Source organism: Petaurus breviceps, unplaced genomic scaffold (assembly GCF_028583685.1).
Source record: "Petaurus breviceps papuanus isolate PSGF00001 unplaced genomic scaffold, PetGlider_PUasm1.0 183, whole genome shotgun sequence".
Classification (NCBI taxonomy): Eukaryota; Metazoa; Chordata; class Mammalia; order Diprotodontia; family Petauridae; genus Petaurus; species Petaurus breviceps.
The window spans coordinates 20,632,097-20,657,405 of NW_027185791.1; the positions used below are offsets into that span (position 1 = coordinate 20,632,097).

Consider the following 25,309-nt stretch of genomic DNA (forward strand, 5'->3'; position numbering starts at 1 on the left):
CTCTCTCTCTCTCTCTCACACACACACACACACACAAACACACACACACCTTTTGAACAAAAGGAGCATATTTTCAGTTGAATGTAGCCAGCAAGAGGGGATAAATGCTTTTTGTTGTAGACAGTGTGAATCTAAACCGTAGTTCATTTCAGAACTCTCATATAAAATGGGGTTGGTTTGGCTAGGATTTTCCAGAATAGACATGTCTTTGGTGTTGGGGAAAAAAAAGGAAAAAATAAAAAAGATTTCTTCCTTTCCTGGAGAGCAGTGAAGACCCCACTCAGATACCTTCTATGTAATTGCTTTGGGCATTGTTTTTATATGAACGGTTTGAGTATCTGGTATGTGTGGTCTTGGTGGTGAAAGAAAGCCCTTATTATTCAGGGTTCGTGTGGGGGGAGAGGCAGACAGTTATTCAGGGTGAGTAAGGGAAAGGAGAGAGAGAAAGAGAGAGAGAGAAGAGACCGCCAAGGAACAGTCACTTTTAAGTTGAGACACACTGCTTTTCATGGAAAAGCATGCACCCAACATGAAGTACTGAACAGATGTTGTTTTATTGCCTAAAGCCTTTTTTTCTTTAAATAAACAACAAAACATACCCTTGTGTTTTCCTCACCACAATAAGAATTTTCATGACTTTATTACTTGAATCGGCTTTGCTTTAACCCTTTCACTTTCTTTCCAAAGTGGTACACTAAGCCTCTCTCCACTCAAGATACCAAATGGCATGATGTGGAACAAAGGGTAATAAAGTAACAGCCTAAGAAGATATTAGAACTCAGCAGCTTGGCGTACAACTGAACCATTAAAATACTTTTAATAATTTCTGATTAAATCAAGGAATACTGAGATAACATAACAACATATACTATATATGCTATAAGAGTTTTCCCTCAATGAACACTTTTCTTCCTTCAAATATCCTCAGAGAAAATAAAGTCTAATGTTAAAATCTGAGCCTGAAAACTTCTCTTTGTAAATGTACAAAAATGTTTCTTGACTAACTATAACTGCCTTAGTCAAACCTTTCTAGAGCTATAACATCTAATGTTAATGTTGACTGCATTTGCCAAAATCAGCATGAAATAGGAATTACACCACATTCGTAGTGCAAAGTCAACATGGACTTATTTATGTGTGTATCCGGGATTTGATACTGTACCGGTATGCATTTTGCAAATTGTGTAATAAAATAATTTTGGTCTTTGTACTCTATATTCTTATCAGTTAAAATGACTAAAAAGTAATTGAAAACCAATGTGAGGAAACGCATAATAGTTTCAATGACAACTCCCATTAAAAGTCAATGAGAGTCACATGGCTAAAAACCGCACACAATGCTTTGATGGAAAGCTGATTCATGGATAATTGCTTCCTCAGAGTAAATTTTCAATGACCAAATCAACCACGTAACAGGCCTGAAAATAACTAGGTGGCCAATGACCATGGTATCTGATTATTTTATAGACAGTGGTCCTTACCAAATCCTAACATCATTGTAGTTAGGCATGTAATTTCAGGGCTTGCTATGACTTGGGAGTGTGGAAAAAAAATCTAATTTGGTCTAAATGTCGAGTGCTATGAATTACATTTACTACCAAAAATGGTTATAACACATGAGGTTTTCATAGACTCTAAAGAGTTCTTCAGGACTTCTTTAAGTCTTTAAAGTGAAGAAAACAGAAATAATTTACAATACTCTCTAAAGAGGTTTTAACCCTATCCACTGCCTCCAGTCAGACAATACATTTCTGCCCTCTTCCCAAGCTCTCCATTAGCATGGCATACTGAACTTCCTAATGAAAGACTAAAGACACTGAAATAAATTCTACAATAACCCTCCTCTCTTGAGATACCAACTGGCTTTGCACAGCAGATCTCTTTGTCCTTTGTGGCAAGTTATTTGCATGTCTTTTGGTCAATGGGAGAAAAAAAAATTAAAAACCAAGGCATTCTTCCACTGCTTGGATTTCTTTCTACTGATAACTCCAAATCCACTGTTTTCAAAACTATTGCACAAAAATGAAAACAAACTCAGGAAATAAATTAAAGTTAATCTCATGAACATTTCTGAAAATGAGCTTAAAGTCAGAGTCTTCCTACTCACCTTCCCCTAAAATAAAATGGAATTAAACAGATCCAGGCTAGAGAATGTAATGGAGTATTATTCCCTCAACACAAAATGCAATTAGCCTAATATATTATTAAATTTAAAACTCGGAGGAAAGGGAGTAATTTAAAAATTGCAAAATTTGTTGGCTTCTTTATTGTGTAAAAACTAAGTATTTCTAGATGAAGAGATATCCCAAAAGTCACTTTAGCATGTGTCCACATATGCCAAGTAAAAAGCAGAGAATTACTACAATTATCTGGATAACAAGCCACCATGTAGTGCTTTCATAATTATCTAGATATATCAATATAAGTATTTTTGCCTGAATGATCCAGAAAATCACCCTAATTTGTTAGCCTCTTTTGCATTTGTATATATACAAACTCACAAGTGTTCTAAGGAATCACTGACTACAACAATCTATTAATAGTCAAGAGAAAATTTAGATTATTTCACCAGACCCATAACATTTATTTTTCCAATTTCTAACATAATATGGAGGACAAGGAAGAAAGATATTTCTATGCACAATTTTGTTACTTGTAGAAAAATAATGTAGGATTTGATTGAACATAACTGAGAGAATGGTGAGGGTAGTTCATTTTAAATCATGATGCTGAAAGAGCCAGGTTCTTCCAAATCCATTAACTATAACTTGAGAGAGAATCAGTATACAAATGTCATTAATTTTTTCAGACCTTTCTATTAGGTACTACTTGATGCAGTAAAACCATAATCTCCCTAGAGCAACCAACTTCTTTTCAAGGAGTACCACTGACAGGCCTGGAGGAATCTGATCCAGCACCCACCAATGGGATTTCCCTTGGGAATCCCAGAGCACTTTGACCAGTGATCACCATAGCACTTAATACATAGGACTGTGTTCAAGTTTGCTCCATTTCACATAGATATAGCCTCTGGAAGTTGCCTCAGATAAACAGAAACTGGAAGACATGAGAACAACACCTAAAAACTGCAAGGACTTCAGTCTGATCACTTAATAAAACCCTGCAGGTCTGTTTTCCCAAAGAGGAATTTTAGGAAGGAAAGGTCTAGCCTTGGATAACCTGAAGACCAAATGAAGATTTTTTTTAAAGTAAGAAGAGCCCAGCCAGTTGGTGTCTTACCTTGTAGCCAATCTCGAAAGTAGTGTAACCACATTTTAGGGAGCTGTTCGTTTTCCTCCAACATGACATACTTCACACTGCTAAAACTTTTGTGAAGGTCATAAAGTAAGTGCTGGATATGTGGGTAGTCTGCTTTCTGCGTGACTATGTACATATTGTAGAAAGAGAAATATTTGAACTGAGCTGCAATAAAGTCATACTCTCGGGTTTCTCGTGGCACAATGTCGGTCAGATCCAGCCCGTCTCTCACTCGAGTGGTTCCGTAAAGGCTGACCCCTAACAAACCCAGAAAAAGGAAGATGACCACACCCTGTAACAAACAGAACAAAAAGGCACAGGTTGAGAAGTTGGGCAATTTCATCAAGGATCCCTTCTCCAAGAGAGGCAATGGTTAAAATAAACACTCACACCCAGTACAGCATTTTCTTTACTATCTCACTTTCACCGCCATATTGGCGCAAGATCAAATTGGTATTAATGAGAGTTTCTCCTCTTGGGAACCAGATTAATATGAATCTTATCATCATTAGTTACAGAAGAGATTTCACATAAATACACAATCTGTCTTTATTCAAAGAAACTCCAGGGTATGCTTCCTACTAGACGTACATAAAATCCCCCAAGAGTTCTTCCTTACAAAATAAGCAGATCAACATATGTAAGTTCTTGACTTTGAGGAATCCCTCAGAATTCCCCAATGTAATTCACATTAAGTTGCTTTAAAAAAAAAAAAGGGTAGTGGTGGGGAGGAGGGAAGAAACAGGTGAAATACAACCAATCTCACAGAATAAGAAAAATAATAGCTAGCATCTATATAGTGCTTTAAAGTTTACAAGATGCTTTGAAAATATCTCATTTTATTGTTACAATGATCCTGGGAAGTAGGTGTTATTATTAGTCCCAGTTTACAGAGAGGAAACTGAGGCAGACACAGGTTAAGGGACTTGCCCAGCAGCATAAAACTACATATCTGAGGCTGGATTTGAACTAAGAACTTCCCGAGTCAGGATCTAGCACTGCATTCACTGGTGTACCTAGCTTCTTAACCTGCTCTTCTAAAGCATAAATTCTCAATCTTTTTGGTATCATCGACTTGCCATTCTGGCCTATGATCCTCTTTCTCACTGGAAGGTTTTTGTGTGACAAAATAGATAGTATGACAAAGGAAAGCACTTAGATTGAAATACAGTTATCAAAATATCCTTTTTTTTAAATTAAAAAATTAGTATTTTATTATTCCAGTACAAGATTTGTCTTCCTTCCTTCCTTTTTTTTAAAAAATTATTTCTTTTTAGTTTCCAACATTCATTTCCATAAGATTTTTTTATTTTATTTTATTTTTTTTAAAGCAATCGGGGTTAAGTAACTTGCTCAAGGTTACATGGCCAGTTATTTCTGGGTGTGGTGCTGAGTATCTGAGCCCAGATTTGATCCCCAGGTCATCCCGACACTGCAGCCGGTGCTGTTACTCGCTGAGCCACCTGGCCGCCCCTGTTTCCATAAGATTTTGAGTTCCAAATTTAAGAACTCCTTTTCTAAAGGAAAGGTAGGATCATCTGTTTTTGACTGATTACCTTGGCTTTTGGTTTCAAGAGGAATGGTGCATAATGCTTCTCAGCAAAAGATGACAGGGTCCACTTAGTACAAGGTGGCTCCAGGCAATGAAGGTTTGAGTCTGAGAACTGAGAGAGCAGATCTCTCGTTGAGCTTGTACTTTCTGGACTGTGACAGCTGAGGTTGTCCTGGGTCATGGTGACAGGCTGTACAGAGATCTCAGAGCGAGGTTCCGCGGTGGTGTAATACACCTGGGTGTGAGGGTCATACTCAGTGCGCAGCTGAACTGTGGATTGCATGGTGATTTGTGTTTCATGGGCAAAGCTGTGACTGCTGTATGGAGGTGGAGGGCTATACCGCGTGTTTTCATTGGTATCTGTGTAGGCCTGAGGTTCAACCTGAATCACTCTGCTGACACAAGGACTGAAAGGAGTTGGGAAAACAGAAACAAACACAAGGATTCAAAAACTTGCCTGGAAATTAAGGAAAAACATCACCTTTATTTTTCATCTAATACATTTCCGACTTAAGAAGAAAGCACCGTGTATTAAGTTCAACAACTGTTGAGTTCATACTATATACTCAGCAATATAAACCACTGATCATATGTCTCGCTAGAATGTCCCTTTGAACACCCCTTAACCTCATCTGACCTTCCTCCCAACAGCACTGGATGACGGGCAAGCATTATCCCCATTTGACAGATGAGGGATTTTGCCAATGGTCACAAAGCTACTAAGAGAGACAATCAAGACTGGAATCCACCTTCCTTGATTCTTAGTCCTAGACTTTTTCCTGTTGTGCTAGCTTAATTAAACATTATACATCAGACTATTTAAATCTTTAAGGTGAAAATAATACACTCAAGTGACTTGATAAATACTCCAAACTAATTTTTCCTCAGAATAATCTGCTGATTAGTATAGATAGATAGTATAACTAATGCCTATCCCTCCTTTATATGTTAAAAAAAATCAATTCTGTATAAAGCAAGAATAAATTAAATCAACCAAACAGCTTACCCTGAATATAGCTAATTAAAACACACTGAATGATAGTGAATCTAGCCTTCCCATTCATCCACCTCCAAGACTTCTGAAATCCTTCTTTCCAAAACTATATATAGTAAATATCCCGAAGCAAACTACCTAACTGCCTTTACCTTTAAATTTATGTACTAGAAGGTGCTGAGTAAACAGTACTGCTCTGTAAATACTGAATGCAAGTTTGTCTATCACAGAAGTTTACCTTGTAAAACAGCAGAAAATATCCAACCTTCTGTCTTCCCGTCTGTACAGGTCCATACTCAGAATAGCAGGGAAAATGAGCAGGACCATGGCAAAATTAAATACCACAACTATAGCAGCCTAGAAAAACCAAGAAAAGAAAATCAAGGTCAGCAAGAGGTCTTTTCTCAAGATGGGAAATGCTTTGAAAAAGCCTTCAAGTTCCTTTGAATTTTACCCAGTAATACTTGAACTGACATCCTGTAATCTTAATGGTATAGTTAAATCAGAAAAATTCTAAGTAATGTAAAAGGACATCCCTTCATGGATTTACTAATCTGTCATTTGGCAATGATCCCATCACTAAAAGACGATGGTGTTTGTGAGACATGAAACAGAAAATAAATCTGGCCCATGAATTAGAAAGCTGGGGTCCTAGTCACCAGTCAGCTGCATAACCTTGGGTAAGGCACTTATCCAATTTCCTCATCTAATCAAATGAGATCATATGCGCAAACTTCTTTGCAAGTCTCAAAGCCAGCTATTGTCACCACCATCATGTATAAAATAAGGAAGTAGCACTTATTAGGTCTTCTCCAAGGTCCTCTACTTTTTCTAGCCCTAAAAATCCTTGCTTTTCCTGACCACCTGCCCCATTCCTCCCCTTCCATAATTAGGTGCTGTCTCTTTTAAAGTACATACTTTGAATTTTTATATATAATTGAATGCAATAAAAAATTCTAGCATATAATATTTTGAAGTTTTACTTAGTATCTTGCTATTAGAGAATCAAATCACACATGCAAAGACAAAACAATGTGTATATTTCTGGAGTTTTTTTTTTTAATTTCCCTTTCTGTAAATTTCTAGAATGGCACTGATCTGACATTTCAAAAACTTGTGCATAAGACAGATTGAGTGTATCATAATGGTACCTTTTATAAACAAATTAAAATTTCCAACATCTCCTCTGGGGTTTTTAATCAGTTTCATATATCCTCTACAATACCCTGTGCTGCTGCTTTGTGTGCACAGTAAAATAAAAGGTCAAGGAGAGTAAAGCAGGAAAGAAAGTCTTTTATGTGATTATAGCATATATAGAATAAACCAGTACAGATTTTTAAAAAATCACTCCACAATGTAGCATAAACTTAGTATTCCAGCAAGCCTCCTGCTGACTTAGGGATGACCATAAAATTGGGGCTGCACTGGCTAAATCAACAGAAGGCCACTTGAATAGGGAGATAAGGGGGAAGAAGAAATCTGTTAAATTTTTTTTTCTAAAACTATAAATGATTAAGGTTTAAATAAAAACACTTGGAAATTAAAATAATTTTACAATGAAACTTCTTGTGATGTTTGTTAAGGGACAGCTAAATACTAAATAATTCCAAATGGGGGAGACCACGTGGGGAAGGAAAAAATGAGAAATTAGAGGCAATTCAAAATCTGAGTAATAATGGTAATAGCTAGCATTTACATAGCACCTACTATGTGCCAACCAATGTGCTAAGAGCTTTACAAATATGATCCTGTTTGATCTTCACAACAACTTTGGGAGTTAAGATCATTAGACATCCACTATACAGTTCAGGAAACTGAGGTGAAGAGGGGTTAAGTGATTTGCCCAAGGTCGCACAGTTAATAAGTGTCTAAGGTTACATTTGAACTCAGGCCTAGTGCTCTATCCACAACACCCCCTAGAAAAAAATGAGAGTGTTTTAAAAGGGTTTATAATGAGAGGAATGTTAGAGGTGAAACTGCATCTGGCATGCCTTGGGGAGATGTTCTTAATAACTGACCACTGGGTGGATTTCTGTGCCGCTTCCTTATAATAAGAGAGCTATAAAATGATTTGTTTTGTATTTAGTAACTTTTATCTCCTTTAACAGTAAATTTTTCGATACCCTTTTCATATTCCCAAATGATCTTTCCCTTTTGAAAATATGGTGAAATGTCACTAGTTTGGTAAAACCTAAATAACACTATGAAGATTTTAGATTGTCCTTTTATGCTGGGAAGGTTAACTCATGCCAAAACATCCCTTAGCACATTCAAGGAAAAGATCCAGGATGTCTGGAGAGTTCTCTTGTGCTTTCAGAACACTGGACATGTATCCTACAGCCTCATGTTGCAAAGAGGCGATAGAGACCCGTAAGATCATGTGAGGGCAGCTCTGTCTTTGTGTTTCCCCAGTGTCTCCCTTGCTACTCTGTGCTTCCTTAGCACTTAATAAAAACTGTTGAATGAGTGAATCAAAGTCACAAGCATTCATTTCCTACTGACCTCTTCTAACTGACACTACAGAATGTTCTTCCTTGTTCATTTTAAAATTTGTTTTTATTCTTCCTGGGAAGGAGAGACTTATGAAAAAGAAGCCTACGGAACCTATGATGTTAAGGATTTCAGAAATGTATTAGCTCTGTGCCCTAGTGACTGAGTATAGAAGGACTGTGCCTCCAGCCCCACTCTCTTCCATGCTGAAAAGTAAGGAACCCAGAGATGGAGACTGGAGTAGAAGGGTGGAAGAGGCTAGTCCTAGGAAAAGAAGTGTGGGCAAAGCAGCCCAAAAGAAAACATTTCCATGGCTTTCTTGTTTTTTCTTTCTTTCTTCTTTTCTTCTTTAAAAAAATAGGCATAAATAGGAAGCACAGACTGTATTTCTGGGGAGGGGGTGGTATCTGAAATGGAAGGAAACTCACGACCTTTGTGGTTCCCCCCCAACGATATCAGTGATTCCATCCCTTAGAAAATCCAGCTGCTACTCTTACATCTGTTAAGTGAAATGAAAGAATAATAGTTGTTTTTTGCTGGAGTCACTGAGAGAGAAGCCAAGAAGGGCTAGTAGGCTGGGGCCCTACCTAAGGTATGTGCTGCTATTTTCCATTCCTGGCAGACCACCCAAGGAGAGTGGGTGTATATCATAGCCAGAGGTGATGAGCAGCCCGGGACGCCTGTCACTTAGACTTCCACCTTGTGGATGACGATCGGCAATTCCCTTCTGATAGAACAGGCACAGCCCAGATGTTCCCCCCCCCCCAGCCCCCAGGCCTTACTTTTATTAATTAAACTCTTACAACAGCAGCACAGAAAGTTGTTGGTGCCAGAAAAGGAAAGAAGTGAGTGAGGGTTTTTTAAAGCTATATGTAAAGCCTAGGCCAGTTTCTTAACAGGTCCAGATTCTTAAGGAACTATGGATATTCCTTAAGAGCATATAACACCCCATAAGAAAAGCAGCTTGGCACAGTGAGCGGATGGTAAGCTGAGCTCAGACAGGAAGTCATGGGTTCAGGTTCTGCCTTTGACACGGATTGGCTCCACAATGCCGGCAAATCACTTAGCCTTTCACCAAATACCTCCAGACAACTTCATAAAAGAGAAAACTGCAAAGAAGCTGCTGATCTGCATTGGTCCTTACAGGGACCTCCCAACACAGGAGACCACTAACCCATATGGGAACATATACATTTTGAATATGGAAATAATATGTGCACAAACACACTTGTTATTTTGATCGCATATATTTTATACTCTGCTGGAAAAAAAACCGTTCTCTATTTTATTTCTAGATAAATACAAAATGCAATATTAACGTTGATTTGGGAAAACAATACATAGTCTTCCCTAACAATGCTGAATTAATGCACACTTGTTAGTGCTATTGTCTATATAAGGAGATAATTTGGCCTATGATGTATTAAAAATGCATCATATGAGTTCTTTATTTTACCACGCAAATTATAAATATAGTTACTAAGGAAATAGCTATTAATTTCCATTATGCACGATTAAGAAGTGTCCTTGATAAAACAATTCCCCCCATACCTAATATAATGTAGCAAATCACACAGTGGGGGAGGAGCATATTAAAATTTTCAGGCCATTGCATTATGGCTCATTAAGTGGTACCGTACCCCAATAGTCTAGAAGACCCCAAAGGCCAAATTCCTACTCAGTAAACAAGTATTTTAAAAAAATAAATATAATTCAACTATCAATGAAATATTAAACTAATATTTGGGTCCTCGTGGCAATTTCTAAGAACAGTAGAATTTCAACTACAAAGCCTTGGTCCCTCCACTGCTTTTACTAACATTCTTCTCTGCTTTTAGAATGCCTTTTCCCACACCCAATGGCTACCTGCTGAAATCCTATCCGTCATTCCAAGACCTGTTTGAATGCCGCCCCTCTCCACCTCACACGCAGAAGTGACCTTGCCCTCTTTGTCTCGACTTCCCTTGCTATTTTATCACATTCACTCAATACGCCCCTTGAGGTAGATGAGCAGAGGTGGAAGGAGTCTCGGGGAACTCACACAAACATGAAGCCTATGGCAGAATCTGAATTGTAGAGTCATCACAGACTCGCCCTTTGCCATGAGCTGAATTCCCAACTTCAGAGCACGTGCAGCTGCCATATCCCAGACGTGTGGACGAAGGGAGATACAGACACACCCCAACAATGAGAACAGTAGCACGATATAGTCAAAAGAACACTGGATTCAGGGTCAGAGTGATTCAAGTCCTGAGCTGACTGCTCACTACTGGTGACTACTTTGTGGACGTCATTTAACCTCTTTGGGAGGAAGCTTCTTCATCTGCACAATGAGACTGGATTACATGTTCTCTATGGTCCTTTCCGGCTCTCAATGGATGATGCTATTGTGCCCCAGTAGGCCCACGGTATCACAGGGGCATATACAATGACACCCCAAAGAAGGAAACAGCAGGGTCGTGCCTCTTTCCCTTCATTAATGGAGGTTTAATTGATTAATTTCTTCCCTGCGAATCCAATATGCCTATCAATCTAATCAAAAAACAAGAACTGATGAAGTATCCATGTGCCAGGCATTTTACTGGATACTGTGGACAAAATGACAAAAAAAGAAACAGATGCTGTTGTTGAGGAGCTCGTAGGCTACCTAGGGAAACCTAACAGATGCTTCATACCCAGCCAAGAGGTACTGATGATGACAAGCATCTACCCTCCTGCTGCAGCACCTTAGCTGGATGCCCCTTTGCTCTGTCCTTCCTTCTCCCAGTTTTCCTAACTTCCTAAAGAATTATCTTGTTCCATGTGATCATGTGTTAACAAAAAGAAGTGGCAGGAAGTCAGAGGCACCTCTGTTTCTAAAGTTACTGCACCAGATAGATGTAAACTGCTTTTATTGATTAGTGGTTTTCTGGCGGGGAGTGGGGGGGAAGGAAAAAAGGAAACTATTTTAGTTCTTTAGGTCCATCAGGAAAAAGTAAAAAAGCAACAGCTTGTTTAAAACAACTCTAAATAAAGTGGAAAAATACAGATGAATGGTCATGGCATGAGTTAAATGGAGTTTAAGGTGTAAGTTAGGAAATCCACAACGAACTACAGTTCACTGGGGTGACTCTGCATTCTGATGATGGTATTGTGATTAAAAGAAGTATCAGCTATGGAAAGATCACCTCATTCATATTGGTCCCACCTTATGACGTGCAAAACAAAGACATCTCAAGCCCTGACAGTGTATTTAGAGAGCACAGAGAAGGCAGGCATGGACCCCGCCGAATGGGGGCTCAGTCTAAGCACTCTTCCCATTTGGAACAATAAAGACTTCTGTTCTGTTCTGGGATGCCATTGAGTCCTCAGCGGAGCCCCAGTGCAGGTCACTGGCTGCGTACTCGACACATTATTTTGCCCTAAAGGACTGGAGATGGTGTCACACTGCTTATTTGTGTAGAGTTGGGATTTGGACAGATGCATGAAGAGATCAGACATTTCAGCATCACCAGAAAAATTCACCCACTTTTTTATATAAGCCTGGACAAAGTTCTACTGGGGTTCAGGGGCTGCAGTTGGAGGAATAAAATGGATGTTAACATCTGTTTCTTTATAGGACTGAACAATTTTGGAACACTCCAGATCCTTACTTAACCTGTGGGAATCTCTCCAATGTAAACACCATGAATACAACTGGCTACATTTTAGAAAAAGAGAATCTGTAAAGCCTATTTGCCAGTGGAGAATGTCAATAGATTTAAAAAGTGACCAAAAATACCTTGTAAGTAGCAGCTCTGTTAGAAAACTGTAATAATTATAACATTTGCGGATGCTGAATGAGCCATTTTCCCAGTGTAGAAACAATTCCTGGAGTATGAAGGAGGCCTCTTGGGATGAAAACACAGTTTACTAAATGGTGCCCTAGTGGCTTGAATCAGAAATGCAGTTTCCTAAAGACTCCTTTTTCCCCTAGGACACTTTTTTTTTTTTAAAGAGAGAGACTTCAGTTCATTATATACTTATAACAATATTTTGTCTATACCATACTATGTAAAAGAAAAGATTTTTAGTGTTCTTTTTAAAAAGTTTGCCATAGGTAATCTTCAGTAAGGTCAAAAGATCATTTTAAAATAAAAGACAATTAAGAAAATATGAATTTTATCTTAGTTGCATCTCTATTGCTGAGACTGAAAGAAATGAGAAGGGGAAAGAGGAGAGCTAAGGGGGGGTAGAAAGGTTAGGGAAGGGAGAAGGTTTTTTTTGAGATAAAGCTGAGAGTGAGAAGAGAAAAATCAAAAATTTCTCAAAATTTACAAGTTTCCATTCAACTGCATACGAGAGGAAAATAAAATCTGAAAGTCTAAAAAGCAGAATAACGAATGAGATCAGGAGACATCTACAATTATACAATTATTAATTTAATTATTACATGACTAAGTAAAAATTAAAATATTTTCATTATCTCTGAATTTTGTCTTAAGTCCAGTTAAAATGCATTCATCTATTCAACAAATATTTGGTATCAATTAAATCCTGGTATTGAGTTATATGCTAGGCAATAATCTTTCCAAAATGGCTTTCAGTGCTTCAGAATTTTCCTCTGACTACCGAATCAGTGGTGTTCAAGAATTTATGTGTTATTTGTTGAAAGGGCAAGCAGCATGAAAAAAATGCTAGAAAATTGATAACTCACCTTGCAACTGATATACTAAGTCTATGAAAAAGCTAATAATATGCCCTTTTGAAAACATAGCCTTTTGATCTGCCAAAGGCAAAGCCATGGTAAATTCTGAGCCGAGCTGTGTATCTCATACTGAAGACAAACAAGCAAGTATTAGTAAATTAGCAGCATGGCACAGGGTAAAAAGCAGAGGTTCACAAAAGTATCTGGATTCAAATTCTGTCTGTCACCCGGTTGACTTAACCTCCCTGGGGTTTCATTTTCTTTAATTGTAAAATTTAAGGTCTGGCTAAGTGGCCCTTGAAAGTTCCTCTAGCTCTAAGGATCCTACAAATTATAGTTGCATTAATAGTTTTGCTGAGAAAGGTTTATTTATTAGCTTAAGAAGTTTTATAAAGTACTGAGTGCAGTCCAGGTGCTGACTTTGTTTTGCAAAGATGTTTTGCATTCTGGCGTATTTGGGGAGTTCAAATACATGATTATTCACTAAAAGCCACACAATGACTCTGATGACAGAAGCCCAGTCCAAACAAACAAACAAAAACACAAGGTGACCAAACTATAACAAAAAACCTAAGTAATTTACTAATTGATTTTCCTGTTCATGTATGACTGTAACCCCCTTTTTGTTCAATAAATTAATGTAAGATTATGTAAAATAATGTGAATAGGTAGAATTTAGGACAAAATGATATTTAATGACACTGTCATTCACGTAGTTAGAAAACTCCAGAAATTATGCCATTAAAAAAAAATCACTCCTCGCTCCTAGGAAGGACTAGTGGGTTTTTTGTTGTTTTATTTTGGTACTCCCTTAATCTGGCATGGTCCCTTGAACATAGCTGGCTGCTGATAAATGCACATTAAATGGAATTGAATTTAATTAGTGCGTAAACTGATGAACTTGAGAGAACTTTCAAAGAAATTTCCAGAATCCTCACAATGACCACTTACAGAGTAGAAAAACTAAGGTAGAAATAGATGAAAAGTACTCTGAGATACAAAATCTTTTTTTTTTAAAGCAACTGGGGTGAAGTCACTTGCTCAAGGTGACATGGCCAGTCATCTCTGGGTGTGGTGCTAAGTGTCCGAGCCTGGGTTTGATCTCAGGTCATCCCGACTCTGGGGCCGGTGCTCTTACTCGCTGAGCCACCTGGCCGCCCCTAAGCAACTGGGGTGAAGTCACTTGCTCAAGGTGACATGGCCAGTCATCTCTGGGTGTGGTGCTGAGTGTCCGAGCCCGGGTTTGATCTCAGGTCATCCCGACTCTGGGGCCGGTGCTCTTACTCGCTGAGCCACCTGGCCGCCCCTGAGATACAAAATGTTGTAATGAGGTTACAAACTTCTCAGAAACTTAGGATCAGGGTAAACTGCACTCTCAGATACAAAAACTTGTAATGAGATTAGAAACTTCTCAGAAACTTAGGATAGAGGTAAATGATTTACTATGAACATGACATAAATGAAAACTAGGACCTGCTGAACATTTTAAAGGTAGTATGTTTTGTGACGTCTTCACTGCAGACTGAAGTTTTAAGTCAGACTGGCCATTTGTATATATTCCATAAAAAAAAGATTATCTCTGAATTCCCTTAAAAGTATCTCTTTATGAGTCTGTGAGATGTGGGCTGCTGAATTCAGACTTTTTGAGCATTTCTAAGAATCTTCAGACCTACTAGAAACTTACCTGGAGTGAAAATGCCCGAAGAGCAGGAATAGGGATTAAAGCTGCCATAAAGAAGGCTGTGACATTGCTGATGGAGGTGAGGGCCACACTGGCCCCAGTTCGCTTCAAACATTCGCCTGTCCTGTCCTGGAAATGACACATGGCACCTTTTAAAGCGCACATACAGTAGCATTTCATTATAACACAACTGGGTAATCTAAGTTGACAACAAGTATTTATTCAGTGATTACTATGTGCTAGGCACTGGGATAGAAAGAAAGTCTAGAGGGATTTCTTCCCTTGGGGACCTCCCAATTTAACAGTGGAAGACAATATGCAAATAGCTACGTACATACAAGACACAGAAAGACAAAGGTCATCTCAGAAGGAGGCACAAGCAGTGAGGGGGACTTGGTAAAACTTCTTGGAAAAGGTGGGATTTTTGTTAAGACTTGAAGGAAACTAAGAGGTCGATAAAGAGAGAGAACATTCCAGGTGGAGGGAAGTAAGGCCAATGAAAATGAACAGTTGTGGGAGGGAGAGTCTTAAGTGAGAATTGGCAAGGAGACCCCCATCACTGAATTGTGGAGTATGTGGAGACAAGTCAAGTGTAAGAAGACTGGGAAAGCAGGAAAGGGCCAAGTTATGGAAGGCTTTGAAAGCCAAACAGAGGCTTTTATATTTGATCCCCGAGTTAAAAGGGATTAAGTCATGACACAAGTCAATTATAAAGTAAAAACTTGATGTAACTATAATATGTTTGGCTTTTCCTCCTACTAGCATTAATAATAGTGACTCGGTATGGTTTTTTTTTTTTGAGAAAGCAGACTGCTACTAAAATGATCATAAATACACCTTAAAAATTCACATAAATTACATTACATTTGAATGGATGTCATATAATACTTTTAAAAGTATAACAAAAGACTCAGTGTAGCTGTAGAACTGAAATTTCAATTAATGCTGGTGTGAAAAATATTTATTTTCTTAATGAGGATATGCATTGTTATCAATTCATGCCTCTCTTCAATTCTTTTCAGACAACAAACCTGATGTGCATTGCCTTCACATTCACCTCTTTGTATACTTTGGAAAAAGCACGTGGCACTGAAGCAGAAGCCTACACAAAGATCGATCCTTAGTGCCGAAACTGGGAAACATTCTTTTTTAACTTTTCATATAAAAGCTGAATTTGTAGTGACCAGACACCAAGCTGCCAAACAAAAGCACATGCAGCAAAGTCCAGGCTTTCAGAAAATTCAAGAACAAAACAAGCAGCTACACACTGCTCTGGAAGAAACCCAGCATTTAGAAAGGAAATTTCATTCAAAATTAAATTTCATGTTAAAAAAGAGAAGCTGTTCCAAGAGCTCTTTGGACCTAAGGCTAATAGTTTAATAGTAAAGGAATTCTTGTGGGTCTCTTTAAAGTTTATCTCATTTAAAATAAGAGTTAGTAAAAATTAGGGGGAAACCCTGCTTTTTCTCCTACACAGCAGCACATTAATGCTCCAAACACATTCTTCTGATCCTGGACATTTTATTTTATTTATTTTCAGATTTACCACCAAAAAAATGAACTTTAATAAAAGGAATAGAATGGTAGCTATTAACTGAATTTGTCTTTGCCTCTGGCTTCTGCTCATTCTTGCCCCATCTTCCCCCATTACCTCAAAAGGGATTCTTTTATTTTGCCCCGTTTCGCTGAAGGCATGTGCCAAAAGGAAAACATCATCCACTCCGACTCCAAGAGCGAGAAAAGGCAAAACCTATGCAAAGAAGGTTAAATGACAACGGTATTATTACATTTATGACCCACTGTTTCACTGACTACTCAGCTACTTAGAACAATACCTCAAGTATCCTCTAACATATCCCAAATGAAGCCTATCATTTTATTTTGTGGCTCTTTTGCCATTACACTCTCTCGGATCTCCAGCAACCTAGTGCTTTTATAACTCAACCTTGAACACAGAACTGCATTAGATCCCTATATACAAAAAGCTTTCAGAGTTATAAAGCAAGAAGGGATACAAAGAGATCCAAAGAACCAAAGTAGACATCTGTATCGACAATTCTCCCCTCTTTAAAGACTCCCTCAAAACATGTATTCACTTTTCTATGTCTTCCTGGAATGGACAACTTTATGAACTAATGTGCTAATGTCCTAGTAGAAGAGAACCCAAAGTCCTTTGCTATGTGAAATGAAAATGGCTGGTTAGTTCAAACTCTGGAGAGGGGATAGGTACACACGAACTATCAGATGAGAGGCTCCTTGAGTACCTGAGTTGTTGCAGCATTAAAGGAAATTCCAATCAATGAGCACAGGCCCAATCCTGCAGCTACTGACAGTGCAACCAACAAAACTCCAGCCAGTCCCACAGCACCCTGGGACTTGGCACAGTCCCACCGAAGCATGGTTAGACAGGCATAGGCGAGCTGTAAGCAGAGCAGTGAGGGTTGGGGTGGGAAGGAGTAGAGGGGAATTGGGGAAAAAGAGGAAGAGAAGAAGAAAAATAACACAAAACAAAATTCAAATATTAAACTATATAAGGATGATTCAAAAGTTTTCCCAATCCTGACCCCATATCAAATATATAAATATGCAGATATAGATTTACATTACCAAGAATACACAAAATGAATGATGCTAGAAAGTCAAAGATGTCCAAATTGCAAATGAAAAAAGGGTTCCTATTTTACTTTAAAAACCATTATGAAGCTTGGAAGTTAGTGTTAACGACCAACTGGTATGGGAATGGGAAGGACTGATGGAATGGAATCCTTTCTTACCATTAATAAGTAGCCACTAGCAACCCGGATAACACTGACATCTGAAAAGGATTTCAGGATGTCATCCAGAGTGGTTGTAGTGAAAGAGAGCACCTTCTGGGTAGAGTTTTGTGCAACACTCTGATGAACCACCTGTGAAAGGAAAATAACAAAAAACCCAGAAATGCCAAATGGAATGATGAATTCAATTAGGATTCAAAAGCACAGACCTTTTTGAGACCTTTTCCCCCTAAAGCATCAAAAGAAAAAAAACTCTACATAATACAGAATTGTGACCTTGAGAGCTGGAAGTGACTTCAGTGGCCATCCACTTCAAACTATTAGATAACTATGTGATCCTAGGACAATGAAGACAATTTCTGACCAAATTTAAATATATAATTTGTAGAGAGCACCATTGTAGCTCATAGAATTACAATAGGCTTGGAGCTAGAAGTGACCTTATATGTCAGCTAGTCCAGTCATCACACTTTATAGAAAAGGAAAATGAGGCCCAGAGGTAGGTGAAGGGACTGTGCATGGTCACACTGGGAGTATACAGCAGACCAAGAATGATACCTAGACTGTCTGGTTTAAAATCCAAGGCCTTTTTGTAAATCAAGTCATTCTTACTCCCATTCACTCAAAATGATTGAGTTTTTTTTTAATTTAATTTAAGAAGACTGTTACATGGCCACAAGTTACATGTCCTTCATTTTTCTCTCTATCACAACTCTACAGTTAATCTGTAGCTATATCAATTTTTGCCCCTAATACAAAACAACAAATTCTTGAGGGCACTCCTCCCCCTCTTCATTGGCTGGCCACTTTTAAAAGGTCATGAGCAGCTCAGTCGAGGTCACTGCTTGGGAAACAAAGGCCAAATCATGTCACATGACCTCACCAATGGGACTGCAGCTGTGAGCAGATTTTGATGCCTTGCTAATGTTTTCCAGACACCTTTTCTAACTGACCAAGTGCCTTTATACAGTGTTATGGTTTAAATCTACAGTTCACATTTACACTCAAAACATTTTAGATAACACCAACTAGAAATATGGCTTTAGTTTTTAAACTCTTAGCTCTTGGGAATCTAAGAATTAAATTTCCACACTGGGAAGACTAGAAATATTGTATAAAATCACTAAGTTCTTGGTAATATTGTAGTAAAAAACGAATTGCATCCACCAATGAATTTTACCAAATTGTATAAAAAATATTTTTTTAAATTAAAAAAATGAAGTTTCTTTCTATCCTTTTGTTTTTGTATCACCTACATTTCTTGTGCATACTTCCCTCTCCCTTAGAGCTATCCCTTTTAACAAAGACGGTGGGCAGGCAAGAAGGAAGGAAAAAAAGAAAAAAGGAAGGAAGAATGAAAGAAAAAAGAAAGGAAGAAGAAAAGAAGGAAGGAAAAGAAAGAGAAGGAAAGGATAGGAAAGAAAAGGGAAGGGGAGGAAAGCAGAGAGGAGGGGAGAAGAGAGAAGAGGAGAGGAGAGGAAAGGAAAGGAAAGTAAGGAAAGGGAAAAGAAGAGAAAGAAGAGGGAGGGGAAAGAAAGGGAAAAGAAGAGAAGAGAAGAGAAGAGAAGAGAAGGAGGGAAAGGAAGGGGAAGGGAAGGGAAGAAAGATGGAAGGAAATGCTTCTGTAAAACTAAACAAGACATCAACTGAGTATGGCAGAATAAGCAATGTTGCATACCCTTAGACTTCCAGCTCTACAAAGAAGAGAGGGAGGGAAGTACATTTTCTACTCTCTTCTTTGGGGCCAAGCTTGATTGTTACAAAATATACCATTTTTTTTTTTTTTTGGTAAAAATGGTGAACTTGGTGATGGGATTTTTAATACCAAATCTAGATTAAAGGCATGGCTTCTGAGTGACTTGGTCGTGGCTTCTGGACGACTTTGTAATTTACCTCAACATACATTCTCTGCCAGGCCTCCAGAATTGCTGCTGCCTTGTCTTCATTCCAGTTTATATGTGAAACATATTCATAGCCCTTGAAGTGTTCATACATTTGCTTGGGAGTCATGAGCTGAAACATAGTCTGCAAGGCCTGAGCACTGTAACAGAAGTGGGGGGAGGGAAGAAGAGGCATAAAATAAACATTTCCAGGAAGCGATTTTCATGGCATCAAATCCCGACTGAGGGCCTCCGCCTCAGTTACAGGAATTCTTTCCTTTTCTATATAGCACATGTTCCTATTACAAGTGAACCTGAGTAATTATCCTATTTGGTCACTTAGGATGCAGATTAATGTGCCATATAAAAGGTGTGACCTTGCACACTTTTTAAAGAGATAAGCACAAAAATTCAATTAATAGTCGATTTTCTTTACTTGGTGTCTATCATATAAAACAGGAATAGTTTATAGAAGAGAGGAGAGTATGACTAGATATGAGGAGTTCAGTCACAATGCATAGCTGCTCATCCAGAGGCCCCAGACCTTGGCTTTCCTTGGGGGAGAAATGCCAGACGCTTGACAAGAATCTCTAAGGGCACAAAGGTTTGTTAACATTATGAAACAGTATTTTAGCACATCTGATTTAGCTTGAACAAAGGTTTTTTTTTAAGATAAATTATGATATGAACAATGTCTCTTGTTCCTTCTTACTGAATTCTTGGGCCTTTGCTTTCTAATTGTTTTATAAAACAAGTTTATCACAAAAAAAGAAGACTACATTGATTGCAATATTCTTTTCTTTTTTTGAAGACTGGGTCTCTATATTTCATTCAGGCCAGTTCAGGGGCCATTCACCCACCTGGCCACACCATAGATTGGCGCAGAAGCCCTGGCTTCATTCCTGACCTGGGTCATTTTGCCCCTCCTTAGGTAGACTGTGGCCTCCCTGATCCCTCGGCAGGTCATCATACTGATACAAGAACTGGTGGTATTGATGCTATTCAGTCATGTCCAACTCTCCATGACCCCATGTGGACTATACTGTTCATAGGGTTTTCTTGGCAAAGATACTGGAGTGGTTTGCCATTTCTTTCTCCAGTGGATTAAGGCGAACAGAGGTCAAGTGACTTGCACACAGTAAGTTTCTGAGGTTGGATTTGAATTCAGTTCTTCCCGAGCCTTCCTGAGCCTATTGCTCTGTCCACTAAACCACCTCGCTTCCTATAGCCCTACTGTACCTCAGAACTTCCAAACTCAATTGATCTACCAACCTCAGCCTTCCCAGCAGAAGAGATTACAGGTGGGAGCCAACATACCCAAGTTGAGTTCAATATTCAATAACCTTGATTGTCTTGACTGGACAAGATCAATGATTTTGATGGAAAAATACCTTTCATCCTTTCAAAAGTCAATGGAAGGTACATTCAGCCTGCTGAATATATTTTGTATCCTATTATAACAGACTGCTAGCTAGCATAACAGTTGAATATTAATCAATATGCACTTGTCAATGCCAGGGACAAAAGGGCTCCCAAGGAAGAAGAACAGAAGGAAGATGTGGATTTTACTTTTGGTGATCCATTACCTGACAAGTTTTCCAGTGCTATTCTTGACCGTGCCACCCACAATCAACTCCTCCTGCCAATGCATGTACTTTCTGGATAATCCATGACATCCACCATTCAAAACAAGGGACACATCAAGAGGCTAAAATAAAAGACAGCCACATAATTGTGTGAATTAGTAGGCAGGTCACATGCCATGTTAAAATCTAGTGAATTAAGAACTTGTTACACAGGAGACATTAATAACAAGTCTGATGAGAGAGGTGTGTGGCAAATCTTCAGGCAAATTTAGGTCTACAGAAGAGAATTAAGATCAAGGATCATATTTTAATAGCAGAAGTGGTTAGAAAAAAGAGTTAGGGTTGCTTAGAAACAAAGAATTTTCTCTCTCCCTTGTCCCATTTTGAATGAGGCAATAAACAGACTTACTCTGGTTGAATTTTTGTTAGGGGCTGTGACTGGGCAGTCAGGATCAGCAGGATTGAGGCAGGGTCGATCCATATAACCATGACCAACCTCTGCTTTATTCAGCATTTCCTCCCAGCTGTCCACTTGATAGTTTATTTTCTTTAACTCTTCTAGGAATTCCAAGGGGTCAAAGTTTGTCCACTGCAAAGGAGGTTTACCTCTGTAAAAGAAATTAGGGAAGGGACAATGAAAAGACTTTGAAAAATTTCACTTAAACCCCTCCAAATATTCATATTATATACGTTCTTTTGGCAATATTACATTTTGGGGAACTTTAAACTTAAAAAGGAATAGCTATTTGCATTATAATTCCTTACAAACTTTTAGCTAGTTAATCCTAATGCACATTAATGAAAATGTTTCATGAATGAAGACCCCAAGCCAGGAATTTATAACCTCAATAAAGGAACCCTTTCTTGCTAAAAACAGTATAGTTGATACTTAAAAAAAAAAAACCAACCAAAAAAACCCTCATAGAAATTATCCAATGTGCACTTCCAAACTGGAGTCCAAATTAAGCATTTCACAATATGTAATTAGCACAAGTTTTAAGAGATGTTCTGCAAATGTTATCGAGCAAAATATTTGATCTTTTTTCCTTAAATGATCCCATAGTTATTCCAACTCCCTGGCAGCCTGGCAATCCACCCAACAACAATGCCCTCCCCCCACCCTTGCCATCCCCACTATCAGTGCCACTTCTCCCCCACACTCACTTGTGAATTTGTGGTGTTGACAGACCAGAAAGGCTTTTGGCTGCCTGTTTTGTGGTTCAAACCACACTGTATCTGCTTAGCCAGGCTTAAGTCATTATTCGGAATCTCCCAGCCAGAAAACACAAAACCCCTTATTTCCCATCTAAAACTGTACACTAAAGGTTAGGAGATGGCCATTGCAAATTGCTTTTACAGAGACATGCAAGCTAGGACAGAAACAATAACTCAAACACTAACTCTTGCATAATTAACTGAAAATGTCTACACAGATTAACAATAACTCTTTGAAAGATGCAGCATATACAATATCAGACTGGTAAACTGTGGAACACCCTCTACTTCAGCTTCCAAAGATACCATTTTAAAAAATTTCATTAATGATCCAAACAAGGGATTAACTTTTTACTAAGAAAACTCCAAGGTTTAACTCCAGAATAATGAATACTGATATTCATTCACAATTAGACTGAGAAATCAGTCTTACTAACAAAATAAACAACTCCAACACAATTTTTCCCAACAGGCGAAATTAGAAACATTTTAAAGAATTAACAGTCAAGATAAAACAACGCTAAACCCCGATGATTTGCATTTTATTTGCATTTAAATAGATTGGCAAAAGTAAATGAAACTTATTGATGCCTAAAGATTTTTCTGGAAAGACAGAAACTTTTTTCTTCTCTTTTTATACTCTTAATTAAAAGAAAAAAACCGCACAAAGAATTTTGATTTTTTTTTATTACTTGGTCAAGTGAATATTAAAATAAAATGATGAAAAAGCGACATCAAGAACAATACAGCAGTATAATTCCAAAATCTCAGACATCGGAACGTAAGACAAAATGTTGCACTTACAATAGATATGCGGTCCCTGATTGTAACTTTGCCCCTTCCCAGAAGCAGTCCAAAGGTGTGATGATTAAACAGGGATAAAGGTATTCTATTATCTGTCAAAACCAATAAAGAAGATACCATATATTTAGATTAAAACATCCCACTGAGCACATAATTTCTGAGAGAAATGGAATGAAATTTTGTAAACAAACAGTAAGTATACCTGATCCATATAACCTGTTTCTGTGATAAGTTCTCCTGATTTGTAACATAAGTGTTCCAATTTCCACTGTCTGTAAACATAAAATCAAAGAGGTAAATAATTTTTTTTTTCTATTCTAGCAAATGAAGAAAACTGTGAGAAATCTGTTATGTAATGTTTTAGTAGAACTATAGGGTTTTTTTTCCCTAACTCTTATAGCCCTAACCTTAATAAAACCGTATCAAACTGAATCTAGTGAGACTGCCTTAATAGAGAGCATTTTTCTTGGTATAAAATATACTGTGTCAAAGCACCATAAAACATATATTAACGGTATAATCTTGTCTAAGCTATTAATTTGTTTAGCAAACCCTTTGCATGAGGATGGTGCTAGTCAGCTTGACCCCTTTGCTCATCATAAATCAAGAATTAGCAGGGAGTAAATTTGTGAGGATTTAATTATATATAAAAATTATTCAATTATTCAACATGTTAAAGATTTAAATAGGGGTGGCTAGGTGGCGCAGTGAATAGAGCACCGGTCCTGAAGTCAGGAGGACCTGAGTTCAAATCGGACCTCAGACACTAAACACTTACTAGCTGTATATCCTTGGGCAAATCACTTAACCCCAATTGCCCTCCACCAAAATGCAAAAAACCCAAACAAAAAACCAAAGATTTAAATAACAGATATAAGAGAAATTAAGTATCCTCTATTAGTAGGGGGCTTTCAAAATATACTTTCTGGTTTTTAAAACACATATCTGGTTTTATAATGACAGAAACTTGTTGTGTGAACTCACTGTTACAAGGGACTCTCTCTTGAAGAAATTTCCTCTGACAATGCAGGGCAGTACCTTCTCTATAATTTGAAGTCTCAGAGTTTTGCCTAGATTACTGAGAAAGTAAGTGTCTGGCCCAGGGTCACACAGTCAGTATGTGTCAGAAGTGGGACTTTAACTCAGGTATTTCTGATTCTGAGGCCAGCTCTCTGATCATTATGCTATTTTGCCCCCATTATCTAGTTCTTTGGTAATGATTTTCAATTATTCCATTAAAGAATCATATATTTCCCCAAAGCAGAGGGCTCTATTCCTTCTCCAGGAAAATCCCAACTGTATGAAAAATGAGAGGATGGAAAAGCATGTATTAAGCACTTACTATGTACCAAGCTTTGTGCTAACTTTCTGGGACTAAGAATAGAAAACAGGAGATGGTCCGTTCTCTCAAGAAGCTCACTCTCAAACTGGGACAGACAAGATATAAAAGGAAGTTCAGGGTCAGGGTGAATGGGTAGGCGCGGTAGTCCTAAGGGTCAGCAGCAGAGAGAATTGTAAAGCACAGGGGTCCTTAAGTTCGTTACATCAGCAAGTCAGATGATAGTGCTGGGGGGTTACAGGAAAGGTCTGAAGGGCCTCTATTGGCTTTGGCAGGGCATGTGGTAAGGCCTAGTGGTCTTGTCACTGGAAGGAACACAGAGTTGGTGACTTCCATCTACTCTAAGTCTTGTAAGCAGGTAGTCAGCTTGGATGGGTTTTGGGCCAGCTCAGACTGGAAGAGAAGAGAAAGGGCTCACTTGATGGTGGTAGGTCTTAAAGCCTTCTGGAAGATCCAGATAGGACATACCTTTCTTGGCATCATGGGAGATAATTTCCCTTAAAATGAGGTTTATCACTGATTTTAAGGAAGTGCCAAACTTCCACTTAGCAATCAACAAGCCTTTATTAAACCTTTATTATGATTAAGCCCTTATTATTTATAGGCCTACTTTGTGCCAGGCACTGGGGATACAAGGACAAAAAATGGAATAACCCCTACTTGAGGCAAAAATTCTACGTACTCTAGCTATTCAGACCTTACTCATCCTTCAAGGCTCAGAATCAATCCCACTTTCTCTGTGATGCCTGGCCAGCTAAAAGTGATCACTTCTTTGAACAGCACTATTACTATTCATCAACATTTATTTAGTTATGGCATTACCTGTACTTATATGTCTTCTCTCTCCAACTAAATTATAAAATCCTGTAAAAGCAAGGGCCATAGCTCATATTTCTTTCCATTCTTCATAACATCCAGCAACGTCTTCAACTACACTATTACTGTTCAATGATTATATGTTGATTGGTAGAATCTTAATAAAATCTTTTGAAGAAAAGCATAGCTATGTTGTCTTAGGGTAATGTACCTTAGACCCGTTATACCTACACTATTATTTCCAAAGCTACAAA

General features: G+C 38.2%; 1 protein-coding gene across 1 annotated transcript in view; it reads right to left on the minus strand.

The window, feature by feature from the left end:
* The window catches only part of PTCH1 (patched 1), a 79,757-nt gene that overhangs the window by 24,431 nt on the left and 30,017 nt on the right, over nucleotides 1-25,309 (minus strand). Inside the window, exons 4-15 of the mRNA XM_069088000.1 lie at nucleotides 23,103-23,172; nucleotides 22,901-22,992; nucleotides 21,291-21,489; nucleotides 20,882-21,003; nucleotides 19,309-19,456; nucleotides 17,416-17,547; nucleotides 16,906-17,061; nucleotides 16,293-16,391; nucleotides 14,645-14,770; nucleotides 6,043-6,161; nucleotides 4,815-5,217; nucleotides 3,241-3,550 (exon numbers count right to left, since the gene is read on the minus strand). Coding sequence (XP_068944101.1) covers nucleotides 3,241-3,550; nucleotides 4,815-5,217; nucleotides 6,043-6,161; nucleotides 14,645-14,770; nucleotides 16,293-16,391; nucleotides 16,906-17,061; nucleotides 17,416-17,547; nucleotides 19,309-19,456; nucleotides 20,882-21,003; nucleotides 21,291-21,489; nucleotides 22,901-22,992; nucleotides 23,103-23,172 — 1,976 coding nt within the window. The remainder of the gene's footprint in view (nucleotides 1-3,240; nucleotides 3,551-4,814; nucleotides 5,218-6,042; nucleotides 6,162-14,644; nucleotides 14,771-16,292; nucleotides 16,392-16,905; nucleotides 17,062-17,415; nucleotides 17,548-19,308; nucleotides 19,457-20,881; nucleotides 21,004-21,290; nucleotides 21,490-22,900; nucleotides 22,993-23,102; nucleotides 23,173-25,309) is intronic.